The sequence below is a fragment of the Geotrypetes seraphini genome, chromosome 9 (genome assembly GCF_902459505.1).
Source record: "Geotrypetes seraphini chromosome 9, aGeoSer1.1, whole genome shotgun sequence".
In the NCBI taxonomy this organism is placed as follows: domain Eukaryota; kingdom Metazoa; phylum Chordata; class Amphibia; order Gymnophiona; family Dermophiidae; genus Geotrypetes; species Geotrypetes seraphini.
This window is the reverse complement of record NC_047092.1, coordinates 9584615-9605852: the sequence shown is the minus strand read 5'-3', so window position 1 is coordinate 9605852 and position 21238 is coordinate 9584615. Positions and strand designations below refer to the sequence as shown.

The 21238-nt window shown below is 42.1% G+C and overlaps 1 protein-coding gene across 5 annotated transcripts in view; it reads right to left on the bottom strand.

Annotated features, from left to right (window-relative positions):
• SFMBT2 (Scm like with four mbt domains 2) overlaps positions 1–21238 on the bottom strand; it is a 243407-nt gene that overhangs the window by 90199 nt on the left and 131970 nt on the right. For all 5 annotated transcript variants that reach the window (XM_033959308.1, XM_033959310.1, XM_033959309.1 and 2 more), the window contains 2 exons: positions 7686–7787; positions 1912–2059 (listed from right to left, as the gene is read on the bottom strand). In XM_033959308.1, coding sequence (XP_033815199.1) covers positions 1912–2059; positions 7686–7787 — 250 coding nt within the window. The remainder of the gene's footprint in view (positions 1–1911; positions 2060–7685; positions 7788–21238) is intronic.

Below are 21238 nucleotides of genomic sequence, written 5' to 3'. Positions count from 1 at the left end.
CGGGCAGACTCGTGATTTACATGCGTATTTTATACAAACGTACTAACATTTACGCCTGACTCCTGAGCAGGTGTAAATAAGTCTATGGCGTCTACCCTGCTGTGATTACTTCCACTTTACCCGTAGTATTATTTAAAAATACTTCGGTGCCTATGCTTCTAAGGCAGGGGTGTCAAAGTCTCTCCTCGAGGGCCGCAATCCAGTCGGGTTTTCAAGATTTCCCCAATGAATATGCATGAGATCTGTTAGCATACAATGAAAGCAGTGCATGCAAATAGATGTTATGCATATTCATTGGGGAATTCCTGAAAACCCGAATGGATTGCGGCCCTCGAGGAGGGACTTTGACACCCCTGATCTAAAGCCTCCTTTTATGAAGCCACGTTAGGCTTTTTTTATCGCCGGCTGCAGTGGTATTAGCTCCGAAGCTCAAAGGAATTCTATAAGCATTGGAGCTTTTACCGCCACGGCCAGCAATTAAAAAGCTTAATGCAGCTTCATAAAAGGGGGGGGGGGGGAGTGGGAGGATAAAACTAGGTGTCTACTGACTTTCACATAAAGCTGGTCTCTTATACAATTACCTACTTAAACTGCAACTGAAAATTTTCTAATACTTTGAGCCTTATATTGAGAAAGATACCAAGTAGATAATTTGTCCACCTAAGATTAGTCAGATAACTTTATTCAAATTAGAGAATGACACAGGGACAAATTTTCTCCGTCCCTGCGGGAATTCATTCTCTCATCTTGGTGAGTTCTTTTGCTGTCCCTGCCCCATTCCTCATCTGCACAAGCCTCAAACACTTTAAAATCATGTGTTCGAGGCTTGTGCGGTTAAGGCAGAGCTTACAGGAAAGGGGCAGGGACAGATACAGTGACAAAACTCACGGGAACGGGACAGACAAATTTATCCCTGTGTCATTCTCTAATCCAAATAACTTTAGGATATTTATTTAAGCACACAAATTTAGCTCTCAATATGATTCAGCCTAACTACACGTTTTAGTTCATACTTATGCCTGTTCTTTTCAGTCAGGTAATCGTCCACACATAACATTGTACATAGTTACTTGTAAATGTTAGGGGAGGAATATTTAAAAATCAGGTTTATCCAAGTAAAAGATTATTTTATTGCACATTTCATCTAAATATGGCCTTCTTATTTGTAATTTACAGAGGTTATAAGATCTTGGCAATGCTATGAGAACAATGTTACCTGCAAATTAGAGGGGGGGTGGCATTTACTAAGCTATGATAAGAAATGATATTAGCATGCCTCCACGCAGGTATTTTCTGTGCGCTAAGGCTTCTTTCATTAATGGCCATGTGCTATTACCATTAGCATGCAGCCATTAAAAAAAAATTACTGCATGGGCACTTACCACCACCTATTTAGGTGGCAGTAAGGTCTCCCTTGTTAACCATGTGCTAAACAGTTAGCGTGCAGTTAATGTAGATATACAAACTGGTTAGCACAGGAACACCCTCTCTCCACTTGACATGTCCTCTCCAAAACATTGCAAAAAATTATTAATGTGTGGTTAGAGCATGAACATGTCATAACTAACAAAGGATGCTTTAATGTTATCTTGCATGAGGCTTGTTTTGTACCAACACGGCTTAGGAAAAGGACTCCTAAATGAGAAAAGGTCCAACAGTACTGGGAAACCCCCCCCCCAATTCGTCCTCAGTTCAGATTCCTGTTCTTCAGAACTAGGGCAGCAACAGAAATCCCAAAGAAAAATTCTTAGAACAACATCTACCGGCAAAAGAATTGCAATTAGCTCTTGTGACAGCTGCATTGAAATTTAATCACGAGGAAGCACTTCTATATGTGAGAAGAAATCTGGAACATGCAAAAAGTTCAGAAGAAGAAAGAAATTGTAGAAACATAAAATAAAATCTACCAACCTTTGGGTGGCGTCAGATTGACTCCATTTTTAAGGCACCACTGTACTGGTAAAATCCCCAAGGAATCTGCATGGCAGAGCACCGAGATCTCACTAGGCTCCGGCCTAAGATCATCAATTGTCACTTGGAAATGATAACTGTTAAAAACCTGCAGAGAAAAAAACCCAGCAAAATATTTTTTAAAAGGTTAAAGCTGTATGTAGACTTGATCATCAGTGGTACAGCAGTGCAGGTACCCTGGATACGGAAACAATCTCAAGACTCTCACTTATGTCTTTACAAGAAGTTCCTAGACAGAATGTTATCATTCCAGGCAGCCAAACTGAACACATGGCTCGTAAAACCCATTCTCGAAGCCACTTTTTACGCCGACTTCAGAAAATCACTGAAGACCCGTCTCTTTAACAAATTCTAATTCCCAATTCTTGCCCAATCCCCCTCAGCTATCCTCATCCCAATCCCAAATTCTCTTGATTTTAGATTAACATAGTAACATAGTAGAAGACGGCAGATAAAGACCCGAATGGTCCATCCAGTCTGCCCAACCTGATTCAAATTAAATTATATATATATATATATATATTTTTTTTTTTTCTTCTTAGCTATTTCTGGGCAAGAATCCAAAGCTTTACCCGGTACTGTGCTTGGGTTCCAACTGCCGAAATCTCTGTTAAGACTTACTCTGGCTCATCTACACCCTCCCAGCCATTGAAGCCCTCCCCAGCCCATCCTCCACCAAACGGCCATATACAGACACAGACTGTGCAAGTCTGCCCAGTACTGGCCTTAGTTCAATATTTAATATTATTTAATATTATTTTCTGATATAGTTCAATATTTAATATTATTTTCTGATTCTAAATCTTCTGTGTTCATCCTTCTTCCCATTTGTAAAGGTATTCCACCCAAATTATTTCCCCTGCACCCCAATCTCTGACTAGATACTTCCTTTTGATTCAAACCATCTTGGTTCTCTTCCATTTGCAATTTGTATCCCAGAAAGTACTTTTTCTGTTCTCCTTACATCTCTTACTCTCATTGTATGTATCTTGCTGTAAACATCTCTTACTCTCATTGTATGTAACTTCTTGTAAACCGCTTTGAACTTATGGTATAGTGGTATATAAGAAATAAAATTATTATTATTATGTTTATTTAATTTGTTTTCTATCCTGTTCTCCCCAAAGAGCTGACTGGTAGAGTTCATAACAAGCAGAGTGATACAATGCAGATTCAACTATTTTAGAAAAACATAGCAACATAACATAATAATGTACTTGTATACCGCAACTATCTCTCAGGTCTGTGTGGTTAACAAAATAAGAAGTTACTGTACATTCACTGTGGATTACAATCCCAGGTTAAAAGAATTTATTAAATAAATATGTTTAAAGCAATTTTCTAATGCTAATTACCAAAATGTTTGTCCCAAACACCTGCCTGATACGATCGAATTCTATTAAAGAATGGTTTGTATACACATCCCCTTATAGAAGGAAAAGCAAATAATCACGAGTCCCATGAAGAGCGTATTCCGTTGACAAAGAAAGTAACCAGGTATAAGACCATTCAATGACTTAAAACAGATGCAGCCAAACTTAAACCAGCATTCATGCCTCTGTCGGTAACCAGTGCAATATATGGTAATATTCCGTCACATTATCAATGTTTTTCAAATTGAATTTTTTTACATACACAGTACAATCTGATAAACCTCTCTTCATATCCAACTTTAAAGATCAGCTGTCAAAAGGGAAAGCAAAAAACAGTGGGCCATGAACACATCAGGCTCCCAAACCAGCCTGAGGATCAGACTGCTGAGGTAGAAATCTGATTTCCTACTACGCTGACGTACTATTCACAGTCAGTGGGAGGCAATTTGAACCAATTCTTTGCCAGTGGCATTGCCAGTCATAGCCCATTTTGTGGGAAAAATGCAGGGTTGTGCGTTCTTAAATAGTAAAGTTTTATGTATAATCCTCTAGGCACAAATTGGCATATATTGACTCAAATTCTAATGAACATCTTCAACTCAATATCATGCAAAGCATCTTATTAATTCAGGGTTCTACAAAAAGAAAAGAAACAAACCCAAAACAACAGGATATAAGCCGGTTTTATGAAAAGATTTGCATTTCTAGCCGTTTTTTTTACACAAGGTTAGCATGAAACAGATTTATATCTGCAGCAAATTTCTATGGAAACAAGTTGCTAACTTTCACAGTATAGCATATCAGCATTTAAGTTAAGAATAAAAGAACATAAGAATTGCTATACTGGGATAGACTAAAGGTCCATCAAGCCCAATATCCTGTTTCCAACAGTGGCCAACCCAGGTCCCAAGTACCTAGCTAGATCCCAAGGAGATAAACAGTAAAACAGTTAAATTCCTAAGTCTTCGCAAGCAGTCACACACTTTTTAGGTGAAAGGAGACAGACTCATGAGTAATCTAAGGAAATACTTCTCTACTGAAAAGGTAGTGGAATCTGCAGTAAGCAATAAAGCATTTTTACCACAGCATACCATAGAGTGCGCTATGGCGACTGCAGTCAGTTTCAGGATGTGTGCATGCTAACCCCATACTAAAAACAAAAATTTCCCTTTTGACGTAGGGGCATGTCTAGGGGGACAGAGTGGGTGTGATCTGCATTAATAGGTGGCAGCAAGGGCTCAAGGGTTAATCTGTTTTAATGGTCGTATGCCAATCACAAAATTAGCACGTGGCCATTAATACAAAAAATAGTAAATTTGGCCTTTTTACTCCAGTGGTAAAAATGGCCTTAGCACATGAGAAAGACCCACAGAAAGGCACGTCAAAGCCACTTTACACTCCTGTTTGGTAAAACAGTCCCTAAGACAGCTTCCAAACTCAAGAAAGCATGGGACAAACACATAAGATCTCTAAGAAAAAAGAGGATATAATAGATGGTATGGAAAGGCAGACTTTATTAGTCATCATTTTATATGTTTCTATTACCTTGGTTTATGGACCTTTCCCTCAGACTTTTTTTAAACCCAGCTATGTTAACTGCTTTTACCACAGTCTCTGGCAATGAGGTCAGAGTGTAACTGTGTTGAGTGCAAAAAATATTTTCTCTGATTTGTTTTAAATATGCTACTTAATAACTTCATGGCATGTTCCCTGGTCTTTGTACTTTTTGAAAAAGTGAACAAATGATTTATGTTTGTCCGTTCCATTCCACTTCTATCATATCTCCGCTTAGCCATCTGTTCTCCAAACAGAAGACTCCTAAACTCTTTAGCTTTTCCTTATGAGACTCACTCCATCTCCTTCATTTTTATTTATTTAATTAATTTTATATCCCTTTCTCCCCAGAGAGCCCAGAACGGGTTACAAGGTAACATATATAATAATTAGACACAACGAGTTACATAATAAGTCAAAACGGTTTACAGTGACATTCATATACCGTATATGCTTGAATATAAACCGATTGTATAAACAGAGGAGGAAAAAAAGGTTGACTCGAATATAAACTGAGATTAGAAATTTGAGTATGTGAGTGTCATAAGAAATGCCATAAATAATCACTAATTTTTCAGTTGGGACTATTTTGAGTCCAAAAAAAGCTGAAGGAGAGCCGACAAATATCTTCCTACATGAGGCCACGAAACTAACCAAAGTTTCTGAACTTCTATCCCCACTAGAACATCTGGCCTCAGTCACACATGCAGAAAACAGTAAAACCCTTTTCAAATACAAACCCACAAATTAAAAGTACTATTGTACACAAACGAAACCCTAATATGTCAGGCTCTGCACACAGTACACCACAAAACAAATAAATGCATTTCTTCCTGAACAGTTCAAATTATAAAAACAGATGTAAATTTTCAAAATTGACTATTTCAATCACTAAATTGAAAGTAAAGACATTTTTTTCCTATCTTTGTTATCTGGTGATTTTATTTTTCTGATCATCTTGCTCCCTCTTGCTCTTAACTCTATTTCCAAGGCTTCCTTATGCATTTGCTCTTTCTTTCCTATCCTTCTTCACCTCTTGCACTGATTTTTATATTCAGGTTTCTTCCATTCTTCTGCCTCCATCTCACATAAGAACTGCCATACTTTCCAGCTCTTCCCCTTCCCTCCATCCATGTGCCACATCTCTTCCCTTTCCCTCCATTCATGTGCCACCATCTCCTTCCTCTCCTCTGCCCTTCCAATTCAGCATCTCTCCCTTCTTTCTCCCTCCCTCCCCCCCTTCCCGGTTCCACCAAATGTTCTCCCCACTCAGTTCCAAAGCACCCCTCACTACAAAAACTACAAGGAGGTCACCAGTGTGGGATCAATTCTCTTGTGCTCAAGGCTTGCTGGACTCCCTTCAAGAATCATGGAGAGTGGGAGCCAGCAGGCCTTGAGCATGTGCAGACAATCAAGGCCCTTTACCAGCACAGAGCATTGGCATTGGCTTCCTGAGTCCCAGAACTGTAAATGTGATATCAGTCTGGAATGGGGGGGAGAGAGCGAGTACTGGAGGATAGGAGTGCTGGTCATCAGGGTAGGGGGAAGGAAGATATCAATGCCAGTCATCGGGGGGGGGGGATAGCAGTGATGGTCATTGGGGGGTGAGGAGGGGGAGAAACAGCAGTGCCAGACATCGGAGGTGGGGTAGAAAATAGCAGCACTGGTCAGCGAGTGGGGAGGGAAGGGTAAAAGCACCATCATCAAAAGGAAGGCTCAAGTATAAACTGAGGCCCCAATTTTTGGGCCATTTTTTTGGCCCAAAAATCTCAGTTTATATTCAAATATATACGGTAGTACAATTTGTTCATCCTAAATTAACACAGAGAGAGAAATTAGTTCAACATGCATGTGGGTATACATTTGTTCTGCACCTTTTTTAATTCCACTATATCTTTTGAGACATAAAACACTTAAGGCCCGGATTCTCTAACTAGCGCCGTTGTGTGCAGCTGCCAATCATGTGTCATTCATGTGATGGCACCGTTTAGAGAATCACGCCTTTGGCAAACTTAGGTGCCAGAAATATAGGCCACAGTTTTCCAGGCCTACATTTCTGGCACCTACCTTTGACATGAATCGTTTTTCCGTCGGCGCTTTATGGTGCTTAATGCTACTTCTGGTATTAGCCACACCTACAGTGGCATTACGTACCATAAAGTGCCTATGGAGACACAATTCCGGTGCTGGATTTTTAGGCGCTGGTAGGCGCCTTGAAAATCTGTTTAAAACATCATTTAAATGGCATTTCTTACTGAGCTTGGGCGTCTAAAAATCTAGCACCATTTAGAGAATTCAGGCCTAATAGACAATACTCATCCCTTAGATTCATTGAATTGATAATGATCTGGAGAGTATCAGAATTTATTTAGATAGGAGAATTCCCTCTGAAAACAAAAAATATAGGTGTTTTATTTTAACAGGAGCTGAAAAAGAGCACTGTGTCCTTTTTTGTTAACTAAATGAATAGAACTGCAAGCAACCTAACACAGAGGAACAGGAAGCATGATACACAAGTACGGAAGCCTTAATAGCTCAAAACAGTTCTGTACTAACCAGCTCAATACAGCACAGCAATATAGAATAGTTTTTAAACATGAATTATCAGTTTTTTCTAGCATACGATATTACTATACCTACCAATTTGTTCCATAATCAATGAATGAGATGATTCTTAATGAGATGTCCGATTATTAGAAATGATTGCTGCTATTAGAACATTCATGAAATATTTATAAACAACTACCAAATAAATTAGGTTGTCTGAGTTTATGGTCTTTAATTCACCTTGGTCACTGATGCAGGACAAATGTTCAAGGGTTCTCTGGGATCCACTGCTTCCAGCTTCATGCCAACTGTAAAGGATTGGTTCCTTAAGTCAGCATGGTCCTGTAGCAAAATAAAAACTACTTTTAATTGCTTGTGTTATTATATTTCAGGTGACAAAGGTAAAAACTTGAGGTAACAAGATTTCAGAAATATGCTAACCAAATCGCACAAGTACTGGCAAAATCCCAAGGAATAAAACAGATTTTATGCTGCTTATTGTATTGTTTTCTGTCCTAGGAATAAGCAGCAGATTTTCCTAAGCCATCTTAATAATGACTTATGGATTTTTGTTTTAGGAAATTATCTAAACCTTTCTTAAACCCTGTTAAGCTAACTGCTTTCACCACATTCTCCGGCAATGAATTCCAGAGTTTAATTGCACATTGACTGAAGAAATATTTTCTCCGATTTTAAATCTACTACGCTTCATCGCATGCCCCCTAGTCCTAGTATTTTTTAAAAGAGTAAACAAGCAATTTACATCTACTCGCTCCACTCCACTCAGTATTTTATAGATCTCTACCATATCTCCCCTGAGCCATCTCTTCTCCAGGTTGAAGAGCCCTAGTTACTTTAGCTTTTACTCATATGTAAGTCATCCCAGTCCTTTTATCATTTTTGTTACCCTTCTCTGCACCTTTTCTAATTCAGCTATATCTTTTTTAAGATGTGTTGACCCTCTTCAATTTATTATCTGGCATTTCATTCTCTTCAATTTATTATTTGGCATTTTGGGGGAACTTCTAAAACCAGCACCTAAACTTAGGCACCTATGTTAATTGAAGAATGCCATTAGAAATGGCAAAGAACAGTGAAGTTGAAGTGCCTACTGGTGCCCATTTGGCACTTTTGGCCGCCTAATACCAAAGAAGGTATGGCCAATGCTAGAAGTGGTGTTAGGCGGCCTAAAGCACCTAAATAGGCGCAATTTATGCAAAGATAGGTGCCAGAAATGTGCGCCTGGAAAACCCTGGCCTACATTTCCGGCACCTATCTTTCCCGTAGGTGCAATTCTGAAACTGGTGCCGATGCAGTGGTCGCTTTTAAAGGCGGCTGCCAATATTGGCACTGGTTAGAAAATCTAGTCCTTTGTCTTCTAATAAACCTTTGATTTGATTTATTTGCTTGATATACCACTAAATACAAATAACCGAATATAAATAATTAGACTAAAACAACAATTTAGTTTCTAATCCCATCACTGTATTCAGTACATCTATCAGAAAACATCAAAGCAGGGTTAAGATAACCCAAAACTGTTTCTAAATTACCAGGCTTTTAGAGCATTGCTTCTACAATTAAGCAATTACAATTTGTCCAAAATGCACCTATCAGAGTCCTCATGTACTCTCGTTCAACATCAATGGCTACTTATGCATTATAGGATTCAATCTCAACCTTAACTCATAAATTCCTTTATTCCACAACCCTATCCTATCTATTCAATATTGTTCTTTGCAGCTCAGATGGCCCTTTTCATCATGGACTACATCAGCAGTTGGGCCCCCATGTGGGTTTCCCCCTCTTATGTTATCCTTGTTCAGATTATTTCAGGTCCACCTTTGTACTTCTCCACTGTTAAGTACCATACGAGGTCGGTTCAAAAAGTTCCAAGACTGATTTTATAAAAATTTATTAAACTATCTTACAATTTATTCCATTGGCTCCCCTTCAAGGTAGTTTCCTTCCCTACTTATACACTTTTCCTGATGTCATTTCCACTTCTGGAAACAGTCCTTAAACGAATCTTCAGGAATCGTCAAAAGTTGCTGCGGCAAATTTTGCTTTATGTCTTCAATGGTGTTGAATCGTCTTCCTTTCAGCGTGGATTTAAGTTTAGGAAATAAGAAGTCAGCAGGGGCCAAGTCAGGAGAATAAGGTGGTGAGGAAGAACTGTCATTGCGTTTTTGCACAAAATTCACAAATTTTGACTCATTCAAAACACCTTCCATGTTCCCCATAAGCCACTTTCAACATTTCATATGTTTCTGTAGTGGTCTTACCCAATTTGAAACAGAACTTCACGCTGCTCATTGAGGTTGCACATGATGAAAAATAGCTGATCACTAACACACACTTTCACAAAAACAGATATCATCAAACGGAAAAGAGGAGGTTACTTGTGATGTTTCAAACTACTTAATGCCGCCTAGCGCATCTCAAAAGAACTTCCTGTTGGTACGCAATTCAAACTGTTCTGAAACTTTTTGAACAGACTTTGTATTTGAAGCATATTGATTATGATCCATAGAGTTTCATGGTGATGGTCTTTCCCCAACCCAAAGCACTTAGCCACACGACCACCGCAGTCGGTATGTCATGTGTTAACTTGCCACCCTCCTGGCACTTTGTTCTTGATCATATAAACCCAGAGTTGGCCCTGGAAGGCAAGATTACCAAACAGAAACTGACTTATTTTGGACATGTGATGAGGGAAAATTCACTAGAAAAGGAAGTGCTATTCAGAATGGTTAGTGGTAAAAGGAAGCAGAGGAGACCATCAAGAATGACACGGGAATGAACATCAAGCAATTGAAAGAAGCCGTGGAAAACAGGGAAGCATGGCAAGGACTGGCATACAGAGTATCTAAGGGTCAGACATGACTGAATGGATAGTAGTAGTAGTCAATATTGTACATCTCTTTGATTTGTTGTGATAGGTTATAAATTAAAAACCGAACAAACAATCAGAGATGGGTTTAACTTCTACAAGGTTACGATTTGCATCAACTGCACTCAGATGGACCCTAAGTTGGTTTTGAAATCTGACTTGGACAATTGTACAAATGACTTAAGTTTAACAAAACACTTAACTTTTGTGCCTTGAAGTGTGGGTTCCGGTCAAACTGTTTAAAAGAGAAACTTGATTGCCTTGTTAAGGAGAAGGAAGAGAAGGGGCATATCTGACGAGTACCTCTATGTAACAAAAATGAATCAAGGTGATTGTGTGGGACAAAACAAGGAGCCATTACATTTCTTCCATTTGAAACTGTAAGACCATCTAGTGAAGGCATTCCTAGAAGCCAGAAGGATCTGAGACAGGGCATCTATCAGGTTCAACATCCAGGCTTTAAGAGGTTGGATGCATTACATGTAGAGCTTCCTGCACATTTATAGAAGGCAAGGGGAAAGGTTTTCTTTGACTGGATTCCATCAGTGATGTTATGTGAAGAATAACTATCCTGTCTGTTCTCAGGGAACAGGGCTTGTCTGTAGGCAGCAGAATAAACCAGACACACATCTGGGTGACGTCATTCGAATGCATGACATCATGGATAGTTTTTTAAATCTAAGAGAAAACAATGCTATTCTGTACAAATGCAAGACTTCCTGTACAGCTGTTGTTCCTTCGTGAGTCTCTTCGGTTACTAATACAAAGCTTAGTAGTTAACTCTTCAGAAAAGTGGGTTGAAATGTATGTCAGATTTGTCCTGCTGACTACAGAGCACTCCTATTAACAATAAATAACTTCACTTTCTCTTTAGAAGGGGGTGTGGACTTATCTCACATTTTGAGTACTAGTTCAAATGGAGATACATTCAGAAACAGTAGGCTTACAACCTGAGGCAATGAAGGATTAAGTGATTTGCCCAAGGTTACAAGGAGTATCAATGGAATTTGCCAGCCTGCCCTAGAACTACTTGGCTACTCTGCATGCAGCTGATTCAACCTGCTTGTCCACAATTCTGTGAGAAGCTAGTATCTACCCTTTAGGACTGCTTGAAACATACTGTACAGACAATAATGCAATGTAAGTAATACATGAACTACCATGCTGCAGGTCTACACACTTTTTATGGAAATTGAGCAGAGATTTGCAACCAATGTTGCTATGGCTTTCGTTAGATCATTTAGCTACAATCTTGTAATAGTGGAATACATAATCCACTAGCCAATTTGATAAATTTTTTTAGGATCAAAGGACACGAAGAGCTGAAAGACTATCAATGTGGCTGTAGTTTCAAATAATACTGTATATACTCAAATATAAACCGAGATTTTTAGGCCATAATAATGGCCCAAAACTGAGGGTCTCAGTTTATATTCGAGTCATCCAGCTGTGCACCCCTTGCCCTTCTCTCAGACCTGTTGCAGGCCTCCCCCAGACCTGCCTTGATCACTGGTGGTCCAGCGATGAGCCAGAATAGGAGCAACCCCTCCCCTCTCCTGACCTGGCCAGTTCTGCACCATCCCACTTCCCTCCTAACTCCTGGAAAGGCCTACCTTGAATGCCCTAGTGGTCTAGCAGTGAACCTGTGTGGGGCAATCCTCCTACACTCCTGCCCCATGCAGAGCCACTAAAGAAAATGGCTGCCGCAAGTTACAGCTGCAACCTCATGAGTTCCTGCAATCTTGCAAGGTTGCAGCGGGAAATCACAGCAGCAATTTTCTTTAGGGACTCTGTACAGGGCAGGAGCATAGGATGATTCACCACAGGACTACCAGGGCATGCAAATTAAGCCTTTGCAGGGTCTGGGAGGCAGGAGGTGGGTCACTCCTGTCCTGGATCACCAATACCTATACTTGAAATTGCTGAAATAATTCTGCTTTCCACAGATTACGAGTCAACCTTTTTTCCTCCTTTTTTGGGAGGGGAAAAAAAAAGGTTACTTCAGTTTATATTCGGATTGGTTTATATAAGAAAGGATTGGACAATTTCCTGTTGGAAAAGGGGATAGAGGGGTATAGATAGAGGATTACCGTATTTTCTCGCATATAACGCGCGCGTTATACGTGGTTTTTACAAACCGCGCATACCCTTGCGCGTTATACGTGTGAGCGCGTTGTATAAAATTTTTTTTACATAGTTTCCCCCCACCCGATGCCCGATTCATCACCCGGAAGGAGCGCTCGCACTCCCACCCCGAAGGACCGCTCGCACCCCCACCCGAAGGACTGCTCGCACCCCCACAGCCTCCCCCCCTCCCCCTTGGAGAAGCTGTCTACCTTGTTTCCGGATGCCAGCCCAGCTGCTTCCTCTGCCGGCGGTCCTGCCCCTTCTCAGAGCCCTGTGCTGCGCTGCTTCCTCTTCAGGCGGTCCCACACTTTCTCTGATGTCAGAGAAAGGGCGGGACCGCCGGAAGAAAAAGCAGCACAGCAGGGCTCAGAGAAGGGGCGGGACCGCCGGCAGAGGAAACAGCTGGGCTCGCTGGCATCCGGAAACAAGGTAGACAGCTTCTCCATGGGGGAGGGGGGGGAGGCTGTGGGGGTGCGAGCGGTTCTTCGGGTGGGGGTGCGAGTGGTCCTTCGGGGTGGGAGTGCGAGCGCTCCTTCGGGGTGGGGGTGCGAGCGGTCCTTCGGGGTGGGGGTGCGAGCGGTCCTGTGGGGGGGTGAATCGGACGTCGGGGGGGGGGGGGCATCAGGCTTTCAGGGTAGGGACAGGACTTCAAGGAGGAAAGGAGAGTCGGGGCGGGCGAAAACAGAGTCAGGGTCTCCAGAGGAGAGTCGGGGCGGGCGAAAGGAGAGTCGGGCAGCATGCGCGGTATACGGGTGTGCGCGGTATATAAAAATTTATGTACATAAATATGTGTTTTTTGCGCGCTATACCCGTGTGCGCATTTTACACGGGTGCGCGTTATCTATGTGAAAATACAGTACTGCACAGGTCCTGGACCTGTTGGGCCGCCGCGTGAGCGGACTGCTGGGCACGATGGACCTCAGGTCTGACCCGGCAGAGGCATTGCTTATGTTCTTATGTTATTCGAGTATATATGGTAAATCAATGATTTTTTTACATTTCTGGGTTCACGAAGCCTTGGGAAGAAAGTAGGGCTGATAATATCTTTGGTACACATGCAGAACGAGTACTATACAGTGAAACAGTTACAGTTGTGTAGTAGAGGCCGACCAAAATTGACCCAAAATCTGGGTTTGTGTTCTGGCTGAAAATGGTTGTGCATTTTTGGTGAAAACCTGAAACTTTAGCCCCACCTCTCTGCTGCCACAAGTCAGCCTCCCCCAAGTCATTCCAACAGAATGTCATCCTTTCCCTCCACAGGCCCTCTCTGGGCCTACCTTGAAAAGGCCCTGGTGATTCAGTGGTATTTTTGAGGCATGAGCACCCCTCCCATCACCTGAGCTGAAAAAATGGTGGCCGTAACTTCCTACGACAGTCTCGTGAGGCTGCCATGGGAAATCATGGCTACCATTTAGAAAGGGAGAATGGCCTGTGCAGCAGTGACTTCCCATGAGACTACCATGATGGGAAAATAGCCATGGCAAAAATCAAACAATTGTCAAAAATAGTGCAGTAGAGCAGGCACATAGGCGGAGTCTGGCATAGAGTAGGCAGGGCTCACCCAAGCGTACAGCAGTGTCTCGCAAACTTTACAAGCCATGGCACACTAAACTGGCGTCTGTGGCTTGAGGGCACACAGATGTGCCACGATGACATCATGCACATGCATGACATCGTCATGTCGATGTTTACGTATGCGTGGACACCCTCCACACAGGGCCGAGCTGCCAGTACGGGGTGCTGAAAAAGAAGAGGTGTGGAGAGGAAGAGGAGACGCCAGAGAAGAGGAGAGGAACTGGCGGCGGCTGACTGCCTACTGGATGTGCCTCTCACCGCAAGAGGCACGGCCTGTAGACAGTCAGCCGGCGCTAGCGCCTCTCCTCTTCCCCAGTGTCTTGCACTACACCTGAAATCTCATGCACACAGTTATAGAATGCTATAAGTTGTTCACACATCTCTGACATTTAGGCATGAGCCCCTATACCAGTTGTACGATTGGTATAAGCATTCATGCATAAATCACCTGTTACCATTTCCTTTATTAAAAAAAAATACAACCCATCCAGGAGGCAGTGAGACATGGGAAAATTAAACTAAGATATAAAAGGAGGTCAAACAGCAAAAAAAGCTCTATGAAGAGAAAGCAGCCCAACACTATCTGTACTGCTCCACGGATGAAGAGAAACTGCAGGTCCCGTGTGAGTCAAGAGTCAAGCCTGCCAAAGGTGTCTGGAATTAATACGCTGGGCAGCATCCGCTGTCAGTCTTTTGTTCTAGTTTCCTTAGTGTTAGTAAGTAATAGAATAAATATGGAACTGGATGTTACAAGCTATACATTTGGCTCTACGAAATTTGCACCTGAATACAATCAAGTAACTACTTTTACAATTCTACACTGCAAATCTTCTGCTAGCACAGGTCTACAGGGGATCGGTCTGGATTCAGACCGCAATTAATTTACATAATTTACAAGAGCAGGTTTTGCTGAAGTATAAAGAACTCTCAATTACCATTGCACTCAAACTGAGCTACAGAGATCTATGTTCTAATTAACTTTCTTTGTTTTACTGTCATGTACTATATTTTTTTAAAGCCTTTGCTTAATAAAATTCAGTCTGGCTGCCTGGGCTAATGATGACTAGGGCTGACTTATTAGACCAGTGTCTCTCAAACTGTGCGCCCTGAAGAGATTCCAGAATTTTACTTTATTTTTAAAAATTCCCTTCATAGGTATACACTAGAATACATGACATGTATTTCGCATATGCAAGAGTCTGCCAATGTTATGAGTGTCTGCGTGCGTAAGCATACAACCGCCCAGACAAGCATCATTCTTTGACATGATTGATCCTTGAAAACTAATGGCAAGTTCACAGTGGCCTCTGCCAGCCACCACCACCACCGCTGCTGCTTTGGGGGGGCCACAGTAAGGGGGGGTCAGTCAGGAGGTGCTGCACAGGGGTATAGGAGGGATGGAAAGCTGCTGCACATGTGGGGGGAGAGAAGAAGAACTGTTGTACAAGGGATGGCAGAGAGGAAGGGAAAGATGCAACAAAGAGGTAGAAAGGGGTGAAAAGGAGAAATCCTGCATATGGTGGAGGGGAGGGAGAAATGTTGGACATATACAACATAAGAACAGTATTGGATGGTCTTATCTTTGACATGATATTGCCTTGGTTAAATAAAATGTTTAAACTTAAAAATCTGCATCATTGAAAGCGAATCAAATCAAAAAATCAATTCAACAGGCCGAATCAAAATTTTTTTCCCTGAACTGGGCAGCATAGCAAGGGAACGGCTTGAGGTCCAGGGCTTGATCTGCATTAGAGAGTTGCGCGGGGAAAGAAATCCCACCCGTCCCCGCCAAAGTCCCACCCGTCCCTACCCGTCCCCGCGAGGAATCCCTCTGTCCCCGCGAGGAATCCCCTCCGTCCTCACCCGTCCCTATAAACTACAGAAATAGTTATTTCATTTAATTATGCTACTGAATTAAAGGCTCTGGTAGAAACCCATTTACAAATAAGCAAAAAGACTTTATTAATTTGGAAATATTAATTGGGAAGAATACATACTTTGTAAATAGGTTTCTACCAGAGCCTCTAATGTTTATAAATTTTTATCAACACAACTAATATACTACTTTATCCTGAAGCACAAAAAAAAAAAAATATATATAATTTTTTTCCTACCTTTGTTGCCTGGTTTCTGCTTTCCTCATGTTCTCATTCAATTCCTTCCATCCACTATCTCTCTTCTCTCTGCGTCTTCCATTTGCTTTGTTACTGTGCCTCTCCCTTTCTTCCCCCTTCCAAATTGGTCTGGCACCCATCTTCTTCCCTCCGCTCCCCCCATAGTCTGGCATCTCTATCTTCTTCCCTGCCAGCGTTTTCTCCCCACTCTCTCTTCCCCATTTCCTTTCAGTGTCCTTCTCCCCCCCCATCTTCCCCATGTCCTGTCAGCGTCCTTCTCCCCACTCTGTCTTCCCCATGTGCTTTCAGTGTCCTTCTCCCCCCTCTGTCTTCCCCATGTCCTTTCAGCGTCCTTCTCCCCTCGTCTTCCCCATGTCCTTTCAGCGTTCTTCTCCACCCCTTTGTCTACACCAGTGCTTTCAGTGTCCTTCTTCCCCCTCAGTTTTACCTTATGCGTCTTTTCCTCTCCACTCCACCTTTCCTCCCTTTCTCCCTCCCTGCCCCTTACCTTTGTGGCGCTTCCCCGCCCGACTGACAACAGAACAGGCCTGATCCGACAAACCTCCCTGCCCTGTAGTCGCGAATCTAAATTACCTTCTTACAGCAGCTGGAGTATTGAAGCTGCTGTAAGAATGTAATTTATATTCGCAGCTACAGGGCAGGGAGATTTGTCGGACCGGGCCTATTGTCGGTCGGTCGGAGGAAGCGCCACAAAGGTAAGGGGACCTGGCCGGCTGTGCCCCCCCCATGGCTGCACCCGGGCGGACCGCCCTCCCCGCCCTCCTTGGTACGTCACTGCCGATCGTAGCACACAGCCGATCAGAACGGAAGTCTTCCTGATGTCATCGCTGACATTGGAGGGAGGGCTTTGCTTAAACCCTCCCTCCGACGTCAGCGCTGACATCGTGGAAGACTTCCGTTCTGATCGGCTGTGTGCTGCGGCAGGGCAGGTAGGGAGAAGACAAGCCTCGCATCCAACCCCGCAGGAACCCCACAACCCTCGGAGGCGTCCCCACGACCCGAAGGGGGAACCCACGGGATCCCCGTGGGTCCCCGTTCCCGTGCAGCTCTCTAGTCTGCATCTGAAGCAGGGACAATGGCAGTGTTAGTGACAGTAGTGCTAGTGAAAGACAGGCCTGGGCCAGGGAAGCCGCTGATCGGATTAAGCCAGCACAGGAGAGGAAGTGACCCACTGTGCAGCGGATCGCTTCCTCCTCTTTTTGATGTGCAAGCCAAGGGAAGACAGAGTGAGCAGAGCCGCTTGATTCCCCACTTCTGCAGCATTCTGCCAATGTTATGTAGAGTCCTGTGGGGGGTTCTGTGCAAAGAAAAATGCAGCTCCTCTCTCCCCTTTCCTCCCTAACAATGTAGCTGAGGACTTTTAGTTGGAATGATGACAGGTCAGGTCAAAGCCTTGTAACTTGTTTTAATTCTGGCTGGGCAGTTTATCCTATTATTGTATGAAGAACCTTAGTTCATACTGTGAAGAGAGAAAGTGGCAACGGAAAACAAAAAGGCTTTGCTGAACAGTGACTTTTGTTTCAAGGACAAGACAATTGTTTGCAAATACTGTGTTAAGGATTTTAAATACCTTCAAAGCCTCACTACATTGAACTATCACCAAAAAGACACAAAATTCATCATTTGCAACCAAACTGAGGAGCACCTGTTATTTATTGGGATATCGACAACGCAGGATTCTGCCTGACAACGCTGGAGAAAAAAACAGAAAGTGAATAGAGAGGAGATCCTAGAGATAGTTGACAGCATAGAACTGTGTTGCGAGCACAGGGAAGCAGCACCAGAGTCAGGGAATGAAAAGATTAGAAAGAAAATCACCAGACAGCAAAGGTAATAGAAATTATTTTATTTTTAATTTAGTAATTGAAATATGTCAGTTTTGAGTATTTACATTTGCTCTCTCTGCATTGCACTGTAAAAAGGGGTGCTTTTTAATTGCGATTAATCATGCGATTAAAAATTGTAATCGATGTACAGCCCTAATAATTATACTTTAGGCCCCTTTTATCAAGCTGTGTTGGGGTTTCTTATTGCAGGTCACGGTGGTAAATGCTCCAATGCCCATAGGAATTCTATGAGCATTGGTGCTTTTACCACAGCGGCCTGCAAAAAACTTCCTAACCCACCTTAATAAAAGGGTGCCTTGGTGACACCAAACGATCCAGCCATTACCTGAAGGTAAACTTATCCCTAGGAGACCCTCTTCATAAGCCTCTGAAAACATCACAAGCATATCACAGAAAATAATTTTTTACATTTCTTTTTATTGATTAATATATTATTATATCAACATAATAGACTAAGGTCAGCCATACTATAAAACAGTGTCTCAAACTTTTTTAGCTCTGGCACACTAAACGGAGCAAATGTTTTTCAAGACACGTTACAATTTAAATTATAAAATTGCTAAACCAATTTGAGAGTTATTTATTTAAAGTTCTTTATGCTATATAATTGTAACAATGGTGAAACTAAAGTAGATAGAATAGAATTGGTAATCAATGCGATGGATGTGCTTGTTTTTGAGTGCAAATTAACTCAAAACGCAGCTCAATAGTCAACAAACATGCATTTCATCATCCACCATCTCTTTTTTTTCAATTTAATTTCTGTTAGAGCTGAAAATCCAAGTTCGCAAATATAAGAAGATCTAAACGGTAGCAAAGCTTTGATGCTTTGTTTCTCAGGTTAGGATAGCTACTGCATAAAAAATAAAACTAAAATTACTTGCCATTAGTTTTCAAGGACCAATCACGTCAAAGAATGATGCTTGTCTGGGCAGTTGTATCCTTACGCACATAGACACTTATAACATTGACAGACTCATGTGTACATGACGTACACGTCATCTATTCTGGTGTATACTTATGAAGGGAATTTTTAAAATAAAGTAAACTTCTGGACTCTCTTGTGGCACACCACTTTGCCATGGCACACAGTTTGAGAGACACTTTTGTAAAATATAACGTGAAAATGTCTACACTTGATATTTTTATATTATACCTATATATTTGTTTAGGTGGCAACTATAAAATCTCTCTCTGTATATTGCAAAGGTAAGTCTGAACACAGTAGTCTATGTCATGATAATGTCACGGCTATACTACTGTAATGTCCAATTGCAACTAATTCAGATTGTTTCTGCCTGACTCACGGAAGATTAAGAGCAAGGCCCTGGAGATAATGGGCCAGAGAAGTCGAAGAACCAGATCTTCCTCTATGCACTTCCAAGACTGCTAATACTTTATCTTCCTAAGGAATATCCTTAACCACATCTGCCAAGGAACCTTCTCTGGAATAACCCCCACACTCTGGAATGCATCCCAGAAAAGCTTTGCTGAAAGCAAATCTATCTTTTTTCAGGAAGCAGCCAAGTACTCCAGAAGAAATATCAGCTGCACATAGTGCAACAGGACCTGGTTTTCGGTTTAATTTCTTTCTTTCTTTTTCATTCTTTATATACTGCCTGCAGGCCCAGTAGTGTACATTCAGGTACAGCACGTATTTTTCTGTCCCTAGAGGCTCACAGCCTGAGTTTGTACTTGAGGCAATGTGAAGGTTGTAATTTTCCCCAAGATCACAAGGAGCTGCAGTGGGATTTGAATCAGGCTCTCCTGGGTCTCATTCCACAAATCTAATTATTAGGTTACTCCACTACTCCTGCTTTAGCTGAGGTCATTCTATGCACCTTTTCTGAATCCACAAGATGACTTCTTAGGGTCACGGTGGCCATTTTGGATCTGAGTGCAGTCCTGGGAACATTTATTATGTCTGTTATATGAATGTTCTAATGTGCTATTTTAATATGTATATTTCTGATACTGCATCATACAGCGTTACTGCTAGTACTAGGACTTAGGGCTCCTTTTACGAAGGTGTGCTGGCATTTTTAGCGCATGCACCAGATTAGCACACGCTATAGTGCTTGCTAGCCAAAAAACTACTGCCTGCTCAAGAGGAGGCGGTAGCGGCTAGCGCACGCGCTATTCCACACGTTAAGGCCCTAACGCACCTTTGTAAATGGAGCCCTTAATGTTTACCTCATTGTTTTGAATGTATTTTGTCACTTACTATTACAGTATTGTGCTGTTAACACAATAGAAATAATTTATCAAGCTACACCTGTTGTACACTACCTTGAGTGAATCTCTTCTTAAAAGTGGATAAATAAGTAAAACTTGACTCCATTTCAAGTTCACTGCTACTTTTGTGGCTCACTTGGCCAATTAAATTAGACCTCTTGTTCCTCCCTACTTCCTCCTGTCTCTATAAATATTGTAGTTCTTCCCCTTATCCTTATCTTTTCAGTCCTGTCTGTGGATTACTGTGTTCTATTATTAGTTGTGTCCTGTCCAATTAATTATGTATAATTTTATGTTTCCCTTTTTAAAAAATCTTTGTAAACCGCCTTGATCCTGATTAGGCGATATAACAAATTTTTAATAAAACTTGAAACTTGACCAGTGGTCTTAAACCATTATAACCCCACAAACTATGGCCTTGCAGTGACTGCCCACCAGGCCATAAATAGGTCCCTTATATGCAAGCCCTGCCGTACTATTATCTGGGATCTACCATGCCACATGGCCAGGCCCTCAGACCCCACCTTTGAAGACCTTATTCCTCACCACTTGATGAAATAAGTCTCTCCCCTCATACACCACTCCAAATCTTGCAAAAACAGCTTGTGTGACCACAAGCTGTGTAAGCCCATTAACCCCTGACTCAACTGACCTATCTGCATCTGCTAGCATCCCTACTCTCAGCCCATCCCAACTCTCAACTAACAGGGAGGAAAGAAGGGAAAAGTGCCATTGCCTTAGGGGAACAAGAATAACTTTTCTTGCCCAAGGTGCTCGCTCCCCTACTTCCCCAACCACTCCACCCAACTCCCCTTTTTCCCAATCCCAACCCTTCTTTTTCTGCTGCCTTCTCTTTGAGTTCTAACCTCCTACTTCCTATCCAGTGACTCTACAGTCCTAGCTGATACCACCATCAGCAGCTCCTGCCTTATAATTCAGCTAAGCTGGAACGTATTGCCAGAAGGTTGTGGTAAGAGCGAA